Below are 23,144 nucleotides of genomic sequence, written 5' to 3' on the forward strand. Positions count from 1 at the left end.
TAAATTTATAGGAAATTGGTGGTGAAAATAGCAAAGCTCAAAGAAACCCAAATACACATCACATGATTGACGTTTACTTCTCCAGATTAGTTAGCTTTTGTTTTCAGACATTAGAGGCAGCTGCTCGCGTGGCCACTGTCAGAAAAGCAAAACTAAAGCAACTCAGAGGCAAAGACAGAGCCTTTGGGAATGGCCAGTCAGCTGGAGGGCTTAAGGCTTGGCAGTGGGTTAGGAGCGTTTCTGTTGCTGCCAGGAGGAGGCGGGTGGGGTGGTTGCAAAACTAGTCTAAAGCAAAAAAAAAAAAAGTGAGGTTTTCCGGGATAACAGCCGCGCCGGGGGCGGGGGGAGCAGGCCGGGTTGGCTGCCCAGCCGGCGGGTGTGTCCAGTACAGGCCGGAGGACGCAGGAGGCTGGGGGTGGGGGGCGGGGGGGAGCCGCGTCTAGGTCAGCGAAGGACGAAAGAAGCCGGACAATGACGCCGGTCGCCACCGGATCCCTGCTCGAAGGCCTCTAGTGAGAAACCGGCTCCCCACCTACGGCCGATTATCCCGGCATTCGCGAGACCCTAGGGCCTCCTCTGGCATTTCCGGTAAGAAGTCCGGGGCCCGGGGCTTAGACCCCTGCATCGCAGCGCGCAGGCGCCTTGCGATACTGGAGGCCGCGGACGCCGAAGGAGGGGGCGTGCGAGTCAGAGGAAAGCCTCTTCTGCGCCTGCGCTTTCTGTTTTACCCGGGTCGCGGAGGATAGGGGTTGGAAACAAACCTTGAGCCGACGTCTAGTACTCCCTGGACTCCCGGCCGGGGCCGCCCTCCACTCCTCCGCGCGGCGTCTCCGTAGGTCATCCGAGAGCTCCGCAGGGGTGTGGGGAGGTAAGAGTTCCCTCTTACAGGCGTCTTGGCTTCTCCTCACTCCTGTTGCCCTCACGGAGGGGGCGGGGTGGCCGCTGGTCGCGCTGCGCTGGGCGCTGGGTCTGGCCCTCCTGCGCCTCCAGGGTCCGAGCCTTGGGGCCCCAGGAGCCATTCCTTTTCCGAGTCCCCTGAAACTGGCTAGGAATTCAGCATCCTCAAACCCAGCGGCCCCCTCGGTAAAGCCTGGAGGGCCGGACCAGGCTAGGGTGGCAATCACTGCGACTGTTTGCCGGGTCCCACCCACCTGGGCCGCCCGGAGTGCTCGGCGCTGCCCCGGGGAGCGACCCCCTGGGGCCGCGGCGGGTGGAGGGAGAAGCGCCCCCCGTACCCCCGGGCCGCTTGTCCGGCCGGGGTTGGGGTGCAGCGCCTCCCGGAGAGGCTGCCGCTCCCCGGAAGAGAGTGGCAGCCTCAACGCCGAAAGGACTCGGCCCCCGCAGACCGATCTGTCATCGCCGCCCGAGCTCTAGCAAAGCCCGTTCCCGCACCCAGGCATTTTTTTCTCGTCGTTTTAGACCCGAAGGACGCGGCAGTTTTCCTTCCGTCTACGTTTTCTTTTGTATCTTTAAAAATTATAGAAGGTGATCTAACTTTTAAACTGTTAACTTCATTTGTACTACTGTGATTGCCTATTATTATATTCCAGACTGAGGGTGTTCTTCTAGCCCCCACATTTGATAACTATTTTTTTCTTTGACAAAATAGGCAGCTTGTTGATCGAATTAGGTTCCTTAATTTATTGTTTTGAGCTTGTCTTTTGAATTGGCAGAAGTTCAGTGGTTTGATCTAGTAGAACTGATTTTTCACCTAATTTTTTTCCCTTTTTTCTCCCCCGGATATTAAACTGCATGTTTGGTGTAAATTTTTTTAAATATTAAAATAAAGGAAAAGGGAAAATAATCAACTATGATTCCACAGTTAAGGGTAATCAACAATAGTTAATTTTTTACCTGAGTCTTTTCCCCATGGCATTTTCTTAATGAAGATATTTTATATACAGTTGGATTACCCACTTTTCTTGCTTAAAATTATATTTTGAGCATTTCCCCATATTTAAAACAAACTTCATAAATATAACTTTATGATTTTGATTACACTGCTGATAACATGAACCAACTATCTTTTGAAATAGTTATATTACAGGTGAAACTAAATTCCCTGTTAACTATCATCCCGTATGCTAGATGATATGAAAGTATCACAGTTTATTTAATCCAGTGGGTCTCAGGTTCCCTTTCTACACTTAAAAATTATCGAGGAGTAATAGAGTTTTGTTTTTCTAATGAAGTATATATACTACTTTAGAAATTGAAACTGAAAATTAAAATTTTTTATTCATTTAAAATTAACAATAAACCAGTTAAATATATATTAAAATAATGTTTAAAATAGCTATTTTTAAAAATGTATTTTTTTTTTTTCATTTTACATTTTTTATAGATCACTTTAACATCTGGTGTTATAGGAGACAGGTAGAATCTCATTTGGTGTGCTGCCTTATTTAAGCTGAAGCATATTAAGAAAATCCACCCTTGCACAGATAAATATTTGGACAGGAAGGCCCTCATCCCTCCAAAAGATTTGGGGTTTTTAGGGGCCCTCAGACCACAGTTTGAAAAAGCTGATTTAATCGTTCTCATATTGATGAGCTGTTAGGTTCTTTGCAGTTTTCACTATTACAAACACTGCAGCATTGAAAGTTGTTTGTAATTTTTTTTTTTTTGTAATGTATTCTTGAGCATAGTACTAGTGTTTCTCTAGAAGTAGAATTGCTAGGTCATAGAGTATGTACCTAAAAAATCTTGACATAAACATCACTTTTGATGTCTACATAATTTTTTGTGTTCTAATGTTGGTATCTAGATTGTTTTAATTAATGATCTGGCAAAATAGTTTTAGTTGTTTTGAATTATTTTCTTCAATTTATGAAATGAGAATTATTAGATCAAATCTTAGGAATCTTTCTTAGCTCTTTTGGTATATATTGTCATATTGTTCCCCTGACTGAGTATACCAGTTTATTTCTTATCATTAGGGTCTGTGATGCTCTTTTTATCAGACCCTTACCAACCATGTGTGCTTCTATTATTAGAAAGATTGTATTCGGATTTAGTAGGCAGCTAAAGGTATGTATTTTAATTTGTGTTACTTTGATAGTGCAGACTGTACACTGAATTTTTTTCAGAATTTTACTAGTTCATATATTTTGTCTGTTTATGGTCCAGTGTCCAAGTGTTTCTCTAAAAGATTGTAATATCTTTTTATATTATAAGGATACATGTTATCATTTTTTGAAGGAAAGGAACAAAATTAACTTGTTTCCTATTTATAGTAGTATATTTTTGTTAAATACTATAATGGCATATAATATAGATATGTAAAGCTTACATAATCTCAGACACCATTATTAATAGTTTGGTCTTTGCTCCTCTGTATTTTTTTTTCATTGTGCCTTTGCTAATACTATTATTATTATTTTTTACAACTTATTTATAAAAATGAGTTTGTACTATGCATGAGGTTTTATGATTTGATTTTTTCTTTTTTTGTCTTTTAACATTATATATTGGATATTTTTCTATAGAAGTACGTAGAACTCTGGGCAGAGTTCTCTCAGAGTGGCTTTAGGAACACCAGTTGTGACCTTTAGTTATCTGATGTCAGGCTCCTGTCCTCTTCTGTATTCTCTTCCTAGGTGATTTCATCTGTTAACAGCTATGTGCTGCCAATTTCCAAATCTTTATCTCAGACCTCCCTCCTGCATTCCAGATCCTTATATTCAACTACCCATTGGACATCTCCCCCAGGACATTCTCAAGGTACTTCAAACACCAGTCCAAATGTAAACTTGTTTTCCCTCAGTCCCGCTCCTCTTTGTATTGCCCGTTATGGTCAGTGGTACTGTCGGCCACCTAGCTGGTCTTACGGCTCAGAGGTTAAAGTGTCTGCCTGCAATGCGGCAGACCTGGGTTCGATGCCTGGGTCTGGAAGATCCCCTGGAGAAGGCAATGGCAACCCACTCCAGGATTCTTGCCTGGAGAATCCCACGGATGGAGGAGCCTGGTGGGCTACAGTCCACGGGGTCGCAAAGAGTTGGACACGACTGAGCGATTTCACTTCACTTCACTGCCAGCCACCTACTCACTTGTGGTAGCAACCTAGCTAATCCTACCTTTCTCCCTTGTTTTCACTCTCCAAAAGTCACCATTCTTTAGCCACTTTTATATGTTTCCTTTCTGTCTAATCTGTCTCAGTTCAGACTCTCATCATCTCTCACTTGAACCATTTTAGGAGCCTCCTTACTGTTGCTTTTTCGTTCTCTGACAATTCTTCCACGGTGTTGCCAATTTGGTTTCACTCATGAAGAGATTTTTTAAAATCATTTTTGTAAAACTAAATAGTGTAAGTACTTGTTTGTAAAACTATGTGTACTTAAATAGCCAAGTGAGTAAAGGTACTACTTACAACAGGTTATTATGCAAATGTAAATAAAATTCCTTAGAATAGGCAGTATATCTTGTATTTGTTTTGTGTCTTCTCTACAAGGTAGATTACTGGCACAATAAATAAATCTTGATTGAAATGCAAAGTATGTGCAGTTTAATAACATTTCATGTCAAAAGATTTCAGTATCACACTTCCTTTGTGGCTCAAATGGTAAAGAATCTGCCTGCAGTGCAGGAGACCAGGGTTCGATCCCTGGGTCGGGAAGATCTCCTGGAGAAGGAAATTACAACCCACTCTGGTATTTTGTCTGGAGAATTCTACAGACCGAGGAGCCTGGTCAGATACAGTCCATGGAGTGGCAAAGAGTTGGACATGATTGAGCAACTAAGCACACACCCGTCATACCTTTTATAAATTATTAGATTATGATTTAATTATCCTACTCTTTTTGTATCATTTAGGTGCTTTAAAGAACATGGTGCTTAGAAGTACAATGCTATTTAGATAGAAATACTTTGTAAGTAGAAACACTTCATTGAGTATTACTTAATAAATTCTATATTCTTTAAGAAAAATTATCTGGCTTTTTCTAATGAGAGTTGTTTCTTTCAGTTCTGCACTTTATTTTTTTTAATACATTTTGTATTCAAAGTTCCTTTATTACTTTTTGCTATGTTTATTTTTAATGTAATATTTATCAAAAGGATACCTGTACATAATTTAAAAAGTCAAGTAATACTACAAGACTTATAATGAAAAACAGCCCTCTGCCCTCATCCCCTCCCATAAATTCCACTCTGCAGAAGCAACTTTTCTAAGTGTTCCTCATCAGAATCATAAACAGAAAATAATTTGACTAACTGTTTTCTCAGTTCCTCCAAGGGTGGTTTATAACTACAATTGACCCTTGAACAACTCAAGTTTGAACTGCAGGTCCACTTATTCGTGGACCTTTATTTTTTTCAGTAGTAAATAAATACTACGGTACTACATGATCCTACTTGGTTGAATACGTGGATACAGAGGAATTTCAGACACTGAGGAACTGTGGATGTGGAGGGCCAACTGTAAGTTATATACAACTTCATGAAGAGTCAGCTCCTGTAGCCCACTGTTAAAGGGTCAACTGCAGTAACACTAGATGCATAGGAGAGGTGTTAATTCAGTACATAAAGTAGATACCTCAGGGCATTAAGGATTAATTATCTCACAGAACCTTTATCGAGAAATGTTGCCCCACAGGCAGCCATTATTCAACTCTCTTTTCACCTCTAGGTTTTTAAATAACATGCTTTCTTATACAGCTCTCTCTCTCCCCTACTTTGTCCTGCTGCTGCTGCTGCTAAGTCGCTTCAGTCGTGTCCCACAAAGTAAACAAAGAAGTTTTAGGTATTATTTACCAACTTCCTATTACAGAAGATGGGAGTTTAGTTTTGTTATACCAACCTCCACATTTAAACACCGCACTTCTCTCCTTTATGTTTGTATATTATATGTTAATTTTTAGGGGCTTCCCAGGTGGCTCAGTGGTAAAGAATCTGCCTGGCAGTGCGGGAGACAAGGAGCTGCAGGTTCCATCCCCAGGTTGGGATGATCCCTTGGAGGAGGGCATGGCAACCCACTCTAGTATTCTTGCCTGAAAAATCCCATGGACAGAGGAGCCTAGTGGGCTGTAATCCAAAGGGTCCCAAAGAGTTGGACACGACTGAGCACATCGTTTAGCCATGTGAATATTTTGTACAGCTGAGCTAGGTAGTATATTATAATGATATGTTCTTATATAATTTTGTGTTTTTCCTGTAGTTAAAATTATCTTACTTTTTTAATATATCTTTTTTTATCTTTAAAATGTTAACAAACTTTCAGACAAGACGTGATCTTTTGGTAGATTCACACGTATCAGATACTCTGTTTACTTTATATCGTCTCTTCTGTCACCCTGCCTCCATCTTGATGGGTAGCTCTCTAGACCTGTTGCACAGCTGTCTTCCTTTGATGGTCATCTGTGAATTTCTTTTGTCTCTCCCCTGTGGTGGATAGCTTGTCTCCAGGATGTCAGGTGTCTTTCTTCCCTGGTGTCTACTACCTTCATGTTGGCAAAGTACACTTTCTAGTAGTTCCTGAAAATGACCGAGTGGGAGGCACATGTTGACATACCTCCTGCATTGTTTGTGTGCAACGTCTGTGCACATGCATTGCCTTTCTGGCATTATAAGATACTCCATGCTCTTGTATATTTCCTGTCCCAGTCTTAGCGTCAGCCATTTCTGCAGGAACCTTGGTTCCTTTTGTTGAAGAAACACACTGGCACTAGTGTGTTTGTTGCCACTAGGATTGTCTTGGTTTTAGGCCCTTTTAGCTGATGGAGCAAGAGATAAATGGGTTTATGATAATATCTATAAATGTTGTAAGTAAAAAAATATTACAAATGTGTAACCACCTGTGTCCATATTAAGGTGAACATGAGTTTATTCTGATGTCTCCACCTCAAATTTGTTACCATATGGATCATATTCTAGCTTCTTCCCCTTAACTTATCTATAACCTTTAAGAAGAGATGGCAAGAATATACAGAAGAACTGTACAAAAAGGATCTTCACGACCCAGATAATCACAATGGTGTGATCACTCATCTAGAGCCAGACATGCTGGAATGTGAAGTCAAGTGGGCCTTAGAAAGCATCACTACGAACAAAGCTAGTGGAGGTGATGGAATTCCAGTAGAGCTGTTTCAAATACTAAAAGATGATGCTGTGAAAGGGCTGCACTCAATATGCCAGCAAATTTGGAAAACTCAGCAGTGGCCACAGAACTGGAAAAGGTCAGTTTTCGTTCCAATCCCAAAGAAAGGCAATGCCAAAGAATGCTCAAACTACCGCACAATTGCACTCATCTCCCACGCTAGTAAAGTAATGCACAAAATTCTCCAAGCCAGGCTTCAGCAATACGTGAACCGAGAACTTCCTGATGTTCAAGCTGGTTTTAGAAAAGGCAGAGGAACCAGAGATCAAATTGCCAACATCCGCTGGATCATGGAAAAAGCAAGAGAGTTCCAGAAAAACATATTTCTGCTTTCTTGACTATGCCAAAGCCTTTGACTGTGTGGATCACAATAAACTGTGGAAAATTCTTCAAGAGATGGGAATACCAGACCACCTAACCTGCCCCTTGAGAAATCTGTATGCAGGTCAGGAAGCACCAGTTAGAACTGGACATGGAACAACAGACTGGTTCCAAATAGGAAAAGGAGTACGTCAAGGCTGTATATTGTCGCCCTGCTTATTTAACTTATATGCAGAGTACATCATGAGAAATGCTGGACTGGAAGAAACAGAAGCTGGAATCAAGATTGCCAGGAGAAATATCAATAACCTCAGATATGCAGATGACACCGCCCTTATGGCAGAAAGTGAAGAGGAACTAAAAAGCCTCTTGATGAAAGTGAAAGAGGAGAGTGAAAAAGTTGACTTAAAGCTCAACATTCAGAAAACGAAGATCATGGCATCCGCTCTCATCACTTCATGGGAAGTAGATGGGGAAACAGTAGAAACAGTGTCAGACTTTATTTTTGGGGGCTCCAAAATCACTGCAGATGGTGATTGCAGCCATGAAATTAAAAGACGCTTACTCTTTGAAAGAAAAGTTATGACTAACCTAGATAGCAAATTCAAAAGCAGAGACATTACTTTGCCGACTAAGGTCCATCTAGTCAAGGCTATGGTTTTTCCAGTAGTCATGTATGGATGTGAGAGGTGGACTGTGAAGAAAGCTGAGCACCGAAGAATTGATGCTTTTGAACTGTGGTATTGGAGAAGACTCTTGAGAGTCCCTTGGACTGCAAGGAGATCCAACCAGTGCATTCTGAAGGAGATCAACCCTGGGATTTCTTTGGAAGGAATGATGCTAAAGCTGAAACTCCAGTACTTTGGCCACCTCATGCAAAGAGTTGACTCAGTGGAAAAGACTTTGATGCTGGGAGGGACTGGGGGCAGGAGGAGAAGGGGACGACCAAGGATGAGATGGCTGTATGGCATCACTGACTCGATGAACGCGAGTCTGAGTGAACTCCAGGAGTTGGTGATGGACAGGGAGGCCTGGCATGCTGCGATTCATGGGGTCGCAAAGAGTCGGACACGACTGAGCGACTGAACTGAACTGAACTTCCTTCTAAAGGTGGGAGACCTTGCTCCCACCATCAGCCATCCATTTATTTTATTTCATTTCTAGCATATGTGTATGTTGGTTTCAGAATTAACCCATACCCCCATGAGAAACAGTTTTAGAGCAGCAGTTCCCAACCTCTGGGTGGTTTGCCCCAGGGACCAGTTTTATGGAAGACAAGTCTTCCATGGACCAGGATGGGGAGGTTGCTTTCAGGGTGATTCTAGTGCATTACATTTATTCTGTACTTTATTATTATTATATCAGCTCTACCACAGAGGCATTAGATCCTGGAGGTTGGAAATCCCTGAGCTAGAGTATAATGCTTGTGTTGCTTTTAGACTCCACTCATTTCCCAAGGTAGAACTTTTATTTTTCCATCCTTTTCAGCATGTTTGTTTTATATATTCATAATGCATTTACACTTTTTTTTTTCCAAATTCTGTGTTCCATCTGAGTTCTCCAGCCTTCTAAATATTTTTTAAATACATTGAGATTGTTCTTTGTATTATAAAGTTGTATGGGTATTAACAAACACTTAATGTTTTGTATTCACTATTACAGTATTATACAGAATAATCTCACCACTCTAAAAATTCCACTTTGCTTTACCTGTTCAGTCCTCCCCTAGTCCAAAGCACTGGTTCTCACTGATGTATTTACTGTCTCTCTAGTTTTACCCTTTCCAGAATATCATAAAATTAGAAACCTATAGTAGTACATAGATTTTTTTAGACTGACTTCTTTTACTTAGCAATACCCATTTAAAATTCATCCATCTTTTTTGTGGCTTGATAGTATATTTCTTCATATCACTGAATAATATTCCATTGCATGGATGTACCAAGGTTTATTTATCCACTCATTGAAGGACATCTTGGATGCTTCCACGTTTTGGCAGTTATGAATAACATTGCTATAAACTTTCACATCTAAGTGCTTGTGTGGACATAAATCTTTAAATCAGTTGGATAAATACCTAGTATTACTGTTGCTGAATCATATGGTAAGACAATATTTAGTTTTATAAGAGACTGCTAAGGTGTCTTCAAAAGTGACTGTACATGTTACATTCCTAAGTGAAAGTTCTTGCTGCTTGGCATCCTTGGGGCGTTTGGTATTGTCAGGGTTTTTTTTTAAATTTCAGCCATTGTGATAGATACAAAATGATATCTTATTATTTTAATGTGTAGTTCTTTAAAGATAAATGATGTTCAGTGTTTTATCATATCCTTGTTTGCAATTTTTATATCTTTTTTTAAATTAAAAAATAGTTTTATTTATTTCCTTTTTGGCTGTGCCGGGTCCATTGCTGGGCAGGCTTTTCTCTAGTTACCGTGAGCGGGGCTCTTTTTTGTGGTGCGTGGGCTTCTCGTTGCAGTGGCTTCTCTGGTTTCAAAGTACGGGCCCAGGTCGCGTGGGCTTCAGTGGTTGCGGTGTGTGGGCTCAGTATTTGTGGTTCCTGGGCTCTAGAACATACCCTCAACGGTTGTGGCGCAAACTTCGTCGCTCCATGACATGTGGATCTTCCCAGACCAGGGGTCCATCGTGCGTCTCCTGCACTAGCAGGTGGATTCTTTACCACTGAGCCTCCAGGGAAGGCTTTTAACTTTTATTTTATATTGGAGTACAATTATTAACACAGTTGATAATTGTGTTTGTTTTGGGTGTACAGCAGAGTGATTCAGTTATACATATACATGTATCCATTCTTTTTAAAAATCTTTTCCCATTTAGGTTATTACAGAGAATTGAACAGAGTTCCCTGTGCTGTATGTTGTACAGTCACTCAATTGTGTCTGACTCTTTGTGACCCCATGGACTGCAGCATGCCAGGCCTCCTTGTCTTTCACCATCTCCCAGAGCTTGGTCATACTCATGTCCATTGAGTTAGTGATGCCATCCACCCCATGTTATCCTCTGTTGCCTCCTTCTCCTCTTGCCCTCAATCTTTCCCAGTAGCAGGGTCTTTTCCAATGAGTTGGCTCTTCGCATCAGGTGGCCGAAGCATTGGAGCTTCAGCATCATTCCTTCCAATGAATATTCAGGATTGATTTCCTTTCTTATTTGGAGACATATCTGTTCAGAACTCTTGCCCATTTTTAAATTGGATTGTGTATTATCTATTGGGTAAGCGAGAAAGCTCATTCTAGGGAAAAACCCGAATGAACTTTTTGGCCAACCCAGTAGTTATTGAATTTTAAGAGTTTTTGGAGGATTTTAGATACAAGTCCTTTATCAGTTATGTGTTTTGCAACTATTGTCACCCACTCTATGGCTGGTCTTCTCATTTTCTTAACAGTGTCCTTTTCAGAGCAGATATTTTTAACTTTAATAAGGTCCAATTACCAGTTTTTCTTTCATGTCTCATGTCATTGGTCATCACCAAACCCAGGGTTTGGGAAGTTTTCAGCTATTATGTCTTCAAATATGTTCTCTGCTCCATTCTCTCCTCCTCTCCTAAAACTCCTGTAATGTAAAGTTAGTACATTTAATGTCGTCTCAGAGGTCTCATAAGTTGTCTTTTTATTTTTTTTCCTTAATTCTTTTTTTTTCTCCCCTGTTCAGCTAGAGTGATTTCTACTACTCTGTCTTCCACTTCACAGATCTGTTCTTCAGTATCATCCTACTGCTGATTCCTTCCAGTGTATTTTTTTCTTTCAGTTATTATATTCTTCAACTCTGTTTGGTTCTTTATATTTTCTAATTCTTTGCTGGAAACTAATTTCTCACTGTTCATCTGTTCTTTTACCAAGTGCTTTGAGCATTTTCATGATCATTACCATGAACTCTTTATCAAGTGGGTTGCTTATCTCCACTTGGTTCTTCTTCTGGGGTTTTTATTCCTTCATTTGGGACATACTCCTCTGTTGCCTAATTCTGTGTTTTTGGTAGGTTGGTTACACTTCCTGATCTTAGACTAGTGAAACCTGATGTAGAAGATGTCCTGTGGTGTCCCGCACCCACTCCCCTCTCATCCCCAGACTTATGTGCTCTAGAGAGCGTACTCTAGGTGGACTGCAGGGGCCCTTCCTTTGTGGTGGGATGGCTGCTGTGGGCACCCTGGTAGGTGTGGCTGACCTCTTCTTTGGTTTGGTTGCCAAGCTCTAAGTAGTGTGAAGGCTGCCAGCTGCTGGTGGGAGGGGCAGGTCCTGGCATGGCTGGCTGTATGGCCTGGGGTGTTCCAATCATGATGCTGGGCTACTGGTGGACAGGGCTGGGTCATGAGCTGATTGGCCCAGAACTAGTACTGGCTCATTAGTGTGCAAAGCTGGGTCCTGAGGCTGGTGTTGGCCTGCTGGTAGGTGGGGCCGTTTCCTGACATGGGTGGCTTTGAGGTCTGGGATGTCCTGGAGCTGATGCTGGCCTGCTGTTGCTTGGGTCCAGATCTTGTGTCTAGTAAGCCAGAATGATGCTTATCATCACAAGTGTCCACATGGTAGAATGAGCTCCTCAAAATCACTGGTGCCAGCATCTGTGTCCCCAGGGTAAGTCCCAGTTGCCTCCTGAAATCAGCAGTGAGTCTGACACAACCTCCTTTCAAATTACTGCTTCTGCCCTGGATCTCAGAGCATGTGTGATTTTGTGTGAACTCGTAAGTCTCTTATTTCTCGCAGCCCTCTGGCTCTCCTGAGTGTAAGCCTAAAGCCTAATGTTTTAGAGGGCTTGTCCTCTGTTGCAGGACCTCCAGGCTTGGAAACTTGCTGTGAGGCTCAGGCTTCTCATTCCTTGGGCAGAACCTCTGCAATCGTTCATGCTGTTTATGGTTCATTCTCCCAGGGGTATGTGTCTTGACTATACCATGTCTCCACCTTTCCTGCCCGTCTTGTTGTGGGTCCTTCTTTATATTAAGTTATAGAAGATTTTTTCTGCAAGTTCTCATCAGTGGTTGCTCTTTAAATAGTAATCTTGGGACTTTCTTGGTGGTCCAGTGGCTAAGACCCTGCATTTCCAAAGCAGGGAGCCTGGGTTTGATCCTTGGTCAGGGAGCTAGATCCACATGCTGCAACCAAGTTTGCCTGCAACAACTAAAAGATCCTGCATGCCACAAGAGATCGAAGATAACCACATGCCACAGCTGAGACCTGGCACAGCCACAATAAATAAATAAATAAATATTTTAAAAATAAATAGAAATTTTGATGTGTCCATGGAAGGAGCTATAGGTATTTTGTAGATATTCTTTACCAAATTGAAGAAGTTCCCCTCTAATCATAATCTGCTGAGAGTTTTTATCATGAGTGTTGGGTTTTGTCAAATGGTTTTTCTTTTGCATCAGTCAGTATGATTGTTTGATAACTCTTCTTTAGTCTGTTGATGTGGTACATTACATTGATTAATCTTCAGATGTTGAACCCACCTTGTATACCTGGATAAATCCCATTTGGTGGTTGTGTATAATTCAGTTTATGCACTGTTGGGTTCAGTTTGGTAGTACCTTGTTGTAGATTTTTACTTCTATGTTCGTAAGCTACATTGGTCTGCAGTTTCCTTTCCTGTAATGTCTTTATGGTTTGGTGTTACAAGTCATGCTGGTCTTATAGAATGATTCAGGAAGTGTTCCCTCTGCTTCAGTTTTCTGGAGGAAACTTTGGAGAATTGGTATCATTTCTTCATGAAATGTTTGGTAAAATTCACAAGTGAAGCTATCTAGACTTGGTGACTTATTTTGTGGAAGGTTATTAATTATTAATTCAGTTTCATTAATATATGTAGGACTTTAGGTTATCTGTTTCTCCTTGTATGAATTTTGGTAGTTTGTGTTTTTTAAGAAATTGGTCCATTTCATTGAAATGATCAAGTTTGGAGGTATAGAGTTGTTCATAATATTCCTCTATTTTTAAGTGTCCATGATATCAGTAGTTATGACCCCTCTTTTATTTCTGATGTTGGTAATTTGTATTTCTCTCTTTTTAAGATTAGCCTAGTTTATCAACTTTACTTTTGTAAAGAGTTTTTGTTTTCAGTGATTTTCTTCATTTCTCTAAGTTTTCCTGTTTTTAACTTATTGATTTCTGCTCTAATGTATTTAATTTATCTTTTCTGCTGCCTACTTTGGCCTTAAATTGCTCTTTTTCTGATTTTCCAAGATGGAAGCTTAGCATATGGATTTTTAGATCATTCTCCTTTTTTAATATATACACTAAAACTATTAAAAACCCCTCTAAGCACTGCTTTTACTACAGCCTGTAATCCTCACTTGAATTTTTAGATTTCTGCTATCAATTTCCATGATTACTTTTTTCTTCATATATTCCTTATGTATGGCTTCCTATTGCTGTTTCATAGTTGCATTGCTTTTTTCTGAGAATGTAAGTTTCTTTGATGTTTTCTTCTTCCTATATTATCTCTTCCTCCAAGTTCTTTTTATTTCTTTTGGTGTCTGTGTGTTTTCATGTACTTTTGTATATGTATGGTATAACCACAATTTAAAAATGGAAATAGAAGTAATACACTTAAATGAATTAGGATGCCATACCATTGTTACTGAGAATTGTTCTGAAGTTTACCTTGTGCTAGCATAATTAATTGTTCCTTTGAAGATGATCCTTTCTTTCTGTCTCTTCTGTCTTCGGAATTCAAAGTTTCACTATAGAGTAACTGTGGATTCCTCTTTGCAGTCTGTTGAACCATGTGAGGGTTAGGGATGCTGACCTTCTCTTCTGTTAAAAATTCTTCCATAACCTACAGTCAGTCCTCCGTACCCATGGTTCTTCCATATCCATGATTCCACCAACCCTGATTGTGCAGTGTTGCAATATTTACTATTGAAAAAAATCTGCATGTAAGTGAACTATGCAGTTCAGACCCATGTGGTTCAAGGATCAACTGTATTTATGTTGCTTGGTAATGGGTTCCCTGCATCTGTTGTGTCTTTAATCAGTTCTGGAACTCCTGGCATTATCTTTACAAGCATACTTGTTCCATGCTCTCTAGTCTCCTTGTAGGGCTCCATTCTCATTCTGTCATCCGTGTTTCTTAACTTCTTTTTCATATTTTCTTCTTCCCTGTTTCTCTGGGCTTCGTTTGAGGTTATTTCTTCAGATAGGTCTTCAGCTCTTTGATTCTGTATTAAGCTCTGTCTAACCTTTTTAATTCTGTCTTTATGATTTTTTTGAGCCTCGTGTCCCCAGTTTGTGGTGACTATCATCGGTGGCTCTAGTAAAGCGCTCTCATTTGTTGATTGTCTTTTATCTTTCATTTCCCTCTCCTTTTCCTTATTCCAGGCCACCATTCACATGTGTTTAATAATATTTTATCTTTCTGTTTGTATATTATTGCAAAATTTGTATTGTGTTTTACAAAAGTAACAGTTTGTAACAGGCTGAAAGCTTAAAAACTCATTCACTATCAACTATTTGAGGAACATTGCTGGAAGTGTTCCTCCTTCTGCAGTTAGTCTTAATTGCTTTCTTAAGATGTCGTTTAACTTGTCCCTCTATGCTTGAATTTCCTGTAAACATGCAGTTAGTGCTAAAAGCTTGATTAGATTTGGAGTCAGTTACTGTTTTTGTTTTTGAAGGCAGGAATATTTTGTACGTGATTCTGTGTCTTCCACATGAAGCATATAATGTTTGGTTTTTTCACATTTATTGATGGTGAAACAGCTCAACTGGAATTCCATCACCTCTACTAGCTTTGTTCGTAGTGATGCTTTCTAAGGCCCACTTGACTTCACATTCCAAGATGTCTGGCTCTAGATGAGTGATCACATCATCATGATTATCTGGGTCATGAAGATCTTTTTTGTACAGTTCTTCCATGTATTCTTTGCCACCTCTTCTTAATATCTTCTGCTTCTGTTAGGTCCATACCATTTCTGTCCTTTATCGAGCCCATCTTTGCATGAAATGATCCCTTGGTATCTCTAATTTTCTTGAAGAGATCTCTAGTCTTTCCCAGTCTGTTGTTTTCCTCTATTTCTTTGCGTTGATTGCTGAAGAAGGCTTCTTACCTCTTCTTGCTATTCTTTGGAACTCTGCATTCAGATGCTTATATCTTTCCTTTTCTCTTTGCTTTTTGCCTCTCTTCTTTTCACAGCTATTTGTAAGGCCTCCCCAGACAGCCATTTTGCTTTTTTGCATTTCTTTTCCATGGGGATGGTCTTGATCCCTGTCTCCTGTACAATGTCACGAACCTCAATCCATAGTTCATCAGGCACTCTATCTATCAGATGTAGGCCCTTAAATCTATTTCTCACTTCCACTGTATAATCATAAGGGATTTGATTTAGGTCATACCTGAATGGTCTAGCGGTTTTCCCTACTTTCTTCAATTTGAGTCTGAATTTGGTAATAAAGAGTTCATGATCTGAGCCGCAGTCAGCTCCTGGTCTTGTTTTTGCAGACTGTATAGAGCTTCTCCATCTTTGGCTGCAAAGAATATAATCAGTCTGATTTCGGTGTTGACCATCTGGTGATGTCCATGTGTAGAGTCTTCACTTGTGTTGTTGAAGAGGGTGTTTGCTATGACCAGTGCATTATCTTGGCAAAATGCTATTGGTCTTTGCCCTGCTTCATTCCGTATTCCAAGGCCAAATTTGCCTGTTACTCCAGGTGTTTCTTGACTTCCTACTTTTGCATTCCAGTCCCCTATAATGAAAAGGACATCTTTTTTGGGTGTTAGTTCTAAAAGGTCTTGTACTCAATATGCCAGCAAATTTGGAAAACTCAACAGTGGCCACAGGACTGGAAAAGGTCAGTTTTCATTCCAATTTCAAAGAAAGGCAATGCCAAAGAATGCTCAAACTACCACACAATTGCACTCATCTCACATGCTGGTAAAGTAATGCTCAAAATTCTCCAAGCCAGGCTTCAGTAATACATGAGCCATGAACTCCCTGATGTTCTAGCTGGTTTTAGAAAAGGCAGAGGAAGCAGAGATCAAATTGCCAACATCCGCTGGATCATGGAAAAGGCAAGAGAGTTCCAGAAAAACATCTATTTCTGCTTTATTGCCTATGCCAAAGCCTTTGACTGTGTGGATCACAATCAACTGTGGAAAATTCTTCAAGAGGTGGGAATACCAGACCACCTAACCTGCCTCTTGAGAAATCTGTATGCAGGTCAGGAAGCACCAGTTAGAACTGGACATGGAACAACAGACTGGTTCCAAATAGGAAAAGGAGTACGTCAAGGCTGTATATTGTCACCCTGCTTATTTAACTTACATGCAGAGTACATCATGAGAAACGCTGGACTGGAAGAAACAGAAGCTGGAATCAAGATTGCCAGGAGAAATATCAATAACCTCAGATATGCAGATGACACCGCCCTTATGGCAGAAAGTGAAGAGGAACTAAAAAGCCTCTTGATGAAAGTGAAAGAGGAGAGTGAAAAAGTTGACTTAAAGCTCAACATTCAGAAAATGAAGATCATGGCATCTGGTCCCATCACTTCATGGGAAATAGATGGCGAAACAGTAGAAACAGTGTCAGACTTTATTTTGGGGGGCTCCAAAATCACTGCAGATGGTGACTGCAGCCATGAAATAAAAAGACGCTTACTCCTTGGAATAAAAGTTATGACCAATCTAGATAGTATATTCAAAAGCAGAGACATTACTTTGCTGACTAAGGTCCGTCTAGTCAAGGCTATGGTTTTTCCAGTGGTCATGTATGGATGTGAGAGTTGGACTGTGAAGAACGCTGAGCGCCAAAGAATTGATGCTTTTGAACTGTGGTGTTGGAGAAGACTCTTGAGAGTCCCTTGGACTGCAAGGAGATCCAACCAGTGCATTCTGAAGGAGATCAACTCTGGGATTTCTTTGGAAGGAATGATGCTGAAGCTGAAACTCCAGTACTTTGGCCACCTCATGGGAAGAGTTGACTCATTGGAAAAGACCCTGATGCTGGGAGGGATTGAGGGCAGGAGGAGAAGGGGACGACCGAGGATGAGATGGCTGGATGGCATCATGGACTCGATGGACGTGAGTCTGAGTGAACTCTAGGAGATGGTGATGGACAGGGAGGCCTGGCATGCTGCGATTCATGGGGTCGCAAAGAGTCGGACACGACTGAGCGACTGAACTGAACTGAACTGATGGTGAAATTGCTGGATTCATATATATTGGCCTGATCCCACATTATAAAGTTTCCCACCAGCCTTTCGTCCAACAATTTTAACATTCATTGATAGCCATTGCTTAGTACATTTATTGCATTAGGGACTATGAAGAGATGATTTTTAAAATGTTAATATCCTTCTGCATTTATCAACTGGAATTCTTATCTAAAGAACTCTTCCTTAGCAGCTATTTTGTTATCCTAAAATACATTTTGTAAATAAAGTGCAAAATAAATTCTTAGTTCTTTTCTCTTAATATATCAATTTTCAGAGTAATGAGTTACTGCCCTAGCATCCCTCTAGTGAATGGTGGTTTTTGTTTCTGTTTTTAGTATCATTATGATCTCTTGGTGTGTGTGTGTGTTTTAATCCATTTGATTTGTGGTCAGGCCTCATTTATTTGATGTTCACTTGTCCCATTGAAGCCAGTGGGATCACCTTCAACTTAGCCCCTGTGTTTTTATATTGTCTCATTAGTCATTGATAGATTCCTTCAATATCTCTCAGGCTTATTTGGTGGAGTTCCTGCCGCAAATCAAAGGTTCATCTACTTTATTCATAAAGTTAATTTTAGCTTTCTTGTACCTCTCTTGTATGCTTATTTTCTGTTTCTTTAATTTCTGCTCTTAGCTTATTTGTTTTCATTCTTTCTTTCCTAGTTTAAGCATCTAAGTCTCTTCGTATCTGTTGAAGTGCCGCTTTTACTGATTCTCACAAGTTTTTACATGCAGTATATTTTATATTATTTGATACATGGTACTTATAGCTATTTTTAGTTTTCAACTATGAATGCTTTGACCCATGAGTTATCTGGATGAGTGTTTTAAATTTGACAGTAGTTTATGTATACATGTTATATTGTTAAGAGTTTGTTTTCATGTCATTTTTGTATGTATAGAGGAATTTCCCCAAATATATCACAGATTCTTCAAAGCAATACTCTTAAATTTTATTTGTGTCTATTCCCTGACTATGTTTCTTGGCATGCAATACATGGAATTAAAGGAATATAATGAATTAAAGGAACTATCATACTTTGTATTTTTTAGCCACACAAGAATTAAATTCTGAATAAGTCTACAAGTAGAATGGACAGTTATTTTAAAGCAGCAGTCAGTGACTTGGACAGACTTCTCGATGATTTCGAACAGAATCCAGGTTTGTACTATTAATGTAATTTTAAAATGTCAGTAATTAGTACTCTTAGCAAAATATGGTTTCAATTTTGGTCACATGGTTATCTTCCTTAAAACATTCACATATCCCATTATAATGAATTAGTATATTCTTATACTGAATAGAACCAATAGCCAGACATAGAAATAAGAAAACTAGAAGTTTCTTTCCAGATATAAACTTAGGAAAAGAAAGACCTTTAAAACCAGCATATGAACCAGCTAAAAGCAACTTGAGAGTTCTTCATAAAGTTGGTATTTCATTACTATGAGAGTGTTTTCCCCATCTTAGGATGAAGATAAGGAAACTGGTGGGCAGCACAGATAAGTTAGATTGTTTTTCAGCTCTTCCTTAGTCTGGTTTTTATAGTGCAACAGAGTTATTTTAAGTAGAGTTTCTATCATATTATGACATCTACATAAATAAAGGTAAAAACCCCAAATAGTTTAAATCCAAATAAAAATAATTTCTGGAATTATTACCATTCTGCAAGAGAGTAATCTCTATCTCTGGTCTAAAAAAACAAGCTTAGAAGTTGTAGAAACCGTAACATCTTTGTAATAATTTTGATTTGGGTCTCATCACTAACATTGTATTCCTGTTTTAATTAGATGAACAAGATTATCTCCAAGATGCACAAAAGGCATATGATTCTAAGCACTATTCAGTCTCTTCAGAGCTGACTGCCTCACAAGGAACTTCATTGCTACCAAAGGATCAACAGTGCATTAATTGTGTCTCATCAGAAACAGGTTATGAGACAAATCAGATTGCCCTGAGTGAAAAAATACTTGAGGGACTAACTTCTTTACAAAATGAAAAAAATGTAACAGGGCTTGATCTCCTTTCTTCTGTGGATGGCGGCACTTCAGATGAAATCCAGCCTCTGTATTTGGGACGGTGTAGTAAACCTGTCTGTGATCTGATAAGTGACATGGGTAATTTAGTTCATGTAACTAATAGTGAAGAAGATATTAAAAAATTATTGCCAGATGACTCGAAGTCTAGTGCAGATTCCTTGACGGGACTGGATTTATCTTCCGTGTCAGAAACTTTCTGTGTGTCTTCAGCAGACCATGGTAATAATGTAGTCAGAGAGGAACAGAGTGATGTCAGCTCTGAATTACAAAACAGAGGAATCAGTGGAACTACAGAATTTGGTGTAAAAGTAGATACAGCACTTTCAGATTCATGTACTTACAATGAAAAAGAAAATTTAGAGGATAAAAAGATCTCTAATCAGTCAGAACCAGTTGTTGATTTTAACATGCCATCTGCTTTGACTCAACAAAGTTCCAAAGTGTTTGATGCCAAAGACCACCCACAGCACAAGAACCAGCCATGTGAATTGGTAAAAGCTGCTGGGTGTTTGGTAAAAGAGGAGGAAGAGGTGCCAGTTAAAGCTGCCACAGAATGTTTAAAAGAAGGAGGCAGCACAAGTGCTTTGTCTTGCAGTCTTCCAAAAAATGGAGGTTTATGCTTAAATGATTCAAACTTAAGAGATGAAAATTCCAAGTTACCTGACTTTTCCTTTGAGGAAGATAGGACTGCTGTATTTATAAAAGAATCTGCAAAAGAAGACTCAAGAAATTTAGATCTTAATGATAATAAAGATGTAACCCAAGATTCTGCTTCAGCTTTACATGTTTCAAGTGAAAATGCATATTCCTCATTGTCCTGTCTTCCAGTACCTGGGTCTTTGTGTGGATCTTTAATTGACAGTAAAGGTCATGGTGATTTTTTACCCCAGAATGAAAATGAAGACAATGCACAGAATGCAGTGACTGTACATGAAGAAATACAGAAGAAGGTTACTTCAGGTAGGGAATCTTTGAAGGAGACTGATCTTTTGAAACAGGATAAATGTAAAAACATACTTCATCAGCCATTAACTGAAAAGATGGGAGATAGAAAGGTAGATTCTAACCAGATGGTAATTAGAGTTGAATCTATGGATTACCCTGATAACAGCAGTTCTTACACAGCTGCAGAATCTCAAATAGAGCTTTCTGGTGCTAGTGCCCCAGAATCTCCTGATCATTGTGAAGGTCTTACTTTTTCAAGCAGTGATATTGATGGACAAGACTTAGATTACTTTAACATTGATGAAGGCATGAAAAGTGGCACACCAATTAGTGATGCTGAACTTGATGCCTTTCTCACTGAACAATATCTTCAGACGAGTAACATAAAATCATTTGAAGAAAATATAAGTGATGCAGAATCTCAAATGAATCAGGTAGATATGAAAGGCCTAGATGATGGAAATATTGATAATATATATTTTGATGCTGAAGCAGGAGCTACTGGGGAAAGTCCTGGTATTAATATGATTTGTGAAACAATTGATAAACAGAATACAGCTGAAAATGGTAGCCTTTCTTTAGGCGAAAAAAGTACAGTTACAGTTGAACAAGGTTTATCTAGCAGTAAGTCTGAGATTACAAATGAATTATCAGTCTCTGATAGTAACAGTCAATCTGTTCATGTTGGAGGGGCCAGGCCTAAGCAGTTGTTTAGTATTCCATCAAGAACAAGGAGTTCAAAGGAACCAAATAAACTGGATGTTCCAAATATGCCTGAAAGTAAACCCAGGACAGCAAATACCATTGTTCCAGCCACTTGTACTACAGATTCTGTGACTGATCCTCAGGTTAGCTTCGATTCTAATTACATTGATATAGAAAGTAATTTTGAAGGTGGGTCCAGTTTTGTAACTGCAAATGAAGACTCTCTTCCTGCAAACACTTGCAAAGATGGCCTTGTTTTGGGCCAGAAACAACCTACTTGGGTTCCTGATTCAGAAGCTCCGAATTGTATGAACTGCAAAGTCAAATTTACTTTTACGAAACGGAGACATCATTGCCGAGCATGTGGAAAAGTAAGCTATTAAAATGTTTGTCTTTTATTCTTTTGAGGCATTTTAAATGAAATATTATGTGACAGAATAACTGATTAATAGATGATTAAAAGATTCAGTTAATTTAAAATTGTTGTTTTTCATTTATGTGGAAATATATAAAGCCCTGCCATTTTTATAGATGAGGTTTGAATAAATATCACACAGTCATGGGTATTACATACCGGGAAATGAGGAACACTAATTTTTGTGAAATCAAACAATATGTGTCATTTTCTCCCTGACATTGACACATCAGATGTACGGAATTCAGTTAAATTCCAGTTTATCCTTGAATACTTAATTTCAGGACTATTCTGCAAGCTAGTGTTACGCTTGATACCTGAGGTAAACACTGAGAAAAAAAGCAGATTGACTTGCATGAGGTTCAGAACACTGAAGATTACTTCATTTGTGTTCTGTCTTGTCTGAATTCTAAGGCTTGCCTATAGAAATGACATTGCATTTTTTCCCCAGCATTTTCAGCTTTTCTTTAGTTGCAGCAAGTAGGGGCTACTCTTTAGTTGCAGTGTGCGGGCTTCTCACTGCAGTGATTTCTCTTGCTGTGGCTCGTGGGCTCCAGGGTACTCAGGCTTCAGTAGTTGCAGCCCATGGGCTTCATAGTTGCGACTCACAGGCTCTAGAGCACAGGCTTAAGAGTTGTAGCACATGGGGTTAGTAGCTCTGCAGCATGTGGGGTCCTCCTGGATCAGGGGTGGAACCTGTGTCTCCTGCATTGGCCAGCAGATTCTTTACCACTGAGCCACTGGTGTGTGTATGTGTGTTAGTCGCTCAGTTGTGTCCAACTCTGCGACCCGACGGACTATAGCCCCCCAGGCTTCTCTGTCCGTGGAATTCTCCAGGCAGGAATACTGGAGTGGACTGCCATTCCCTTCTCCAAATGTAAACCAGCTGCTGCTAAGTCACTTCAGTTGTGTCCGACTCTGTGCGACCCCATAGACGGCAGCCCACCAGGCTCCTTTGTCCCTGGGATTCTCCAGGCAAGAACACTGGAGTGGGTTGCCATTTCCTTCTCCACCAGGGAAGCCCTCTATTTTTGTTGTTTGTTACAGTTGATTTACAATATTATGAAAGTTTCAAGTATACAACATAGTGATTCCCAATTTTTAAAGATTATACTCCATTTGTAGTTATTATAAAATACTGGCTATATTCCCTGTGCTATACAGCATATCCTTGTAGTTTATTTTATACTTGTCAGTTTGTGCCTGTTAATCCTCTACCCCTGTCTTGCCCTTCCCCACTTTCCTCAGTGGTAGCCACTAGTTTATTCTCTATAAATCTGAGTCTGTTTCTCTTTTGAATAACATTCTACTTTTAAAAGTTAAAGGAAAAAAAAAAAGTTAAAGGAAGGAGACTTCCCTGACAATCCAGTGGTTAAAACTGTACTTCCACTGCATGGAGTTTGGGTTTGATCCCTGATTGGGATTCAGAGATCTCACATGCAATGCAGCACAGCCAAAAAGTTAAA

At 39.8% G+C, this 23,144-nt stretch overlaps 1 protein-coding gene across 2 annotated transcripts in view; it reads left to right on the forward strand.

Annotated features, from left to right (window-relative positions):
• The first annotated feature begins 474 nt into the window (after positions 1-474).
• The window catches only part of ZFYVE16 (zinc finger FYVE-type containing 16), a 63,400-nt gene continuing 40,730 nt past the window's right edge, over positions 475-23,144 (forward strand). Inside the window, exons 1-3 of one of the 2 annotated variants that reach the window (XM_068981444.1) lie at positions 475-588; positions 18,627-18,735; positions 19,365-21,634. In XM_068981444.1, the coding sequence (XP_068837545.1) occupies positions 18,666-18,735; positions 19,365-21,634 (2,340 nt within the window). In that variant the 5' untranslated portion in view covers positions 475-588; positions 18,627-18,665. Of the gene's footprint in view, positions 589-757; positions 869-18,626; positions 18,736-19,364; positions 21,635-23,144 lie in introns of those variants that run through there. The other variant, XM_068981445.1, reaches the window with a different exon arrangement.

Source organism: Capricornis sumatraensis, chromosome 9 (genome assembly GCF_032405125.1).
Source record: "Capricornis sumatraensis isolate serow.1 chromosome 9, serow.2, whole genome shotgun sequence".
NCBI classification, from domain to species: Eukaryota; Metazoa; Chordata; class Mammalia; order Artiodactyla; family Bovidae; genus Capricornis; species Capricornis sumatraensis.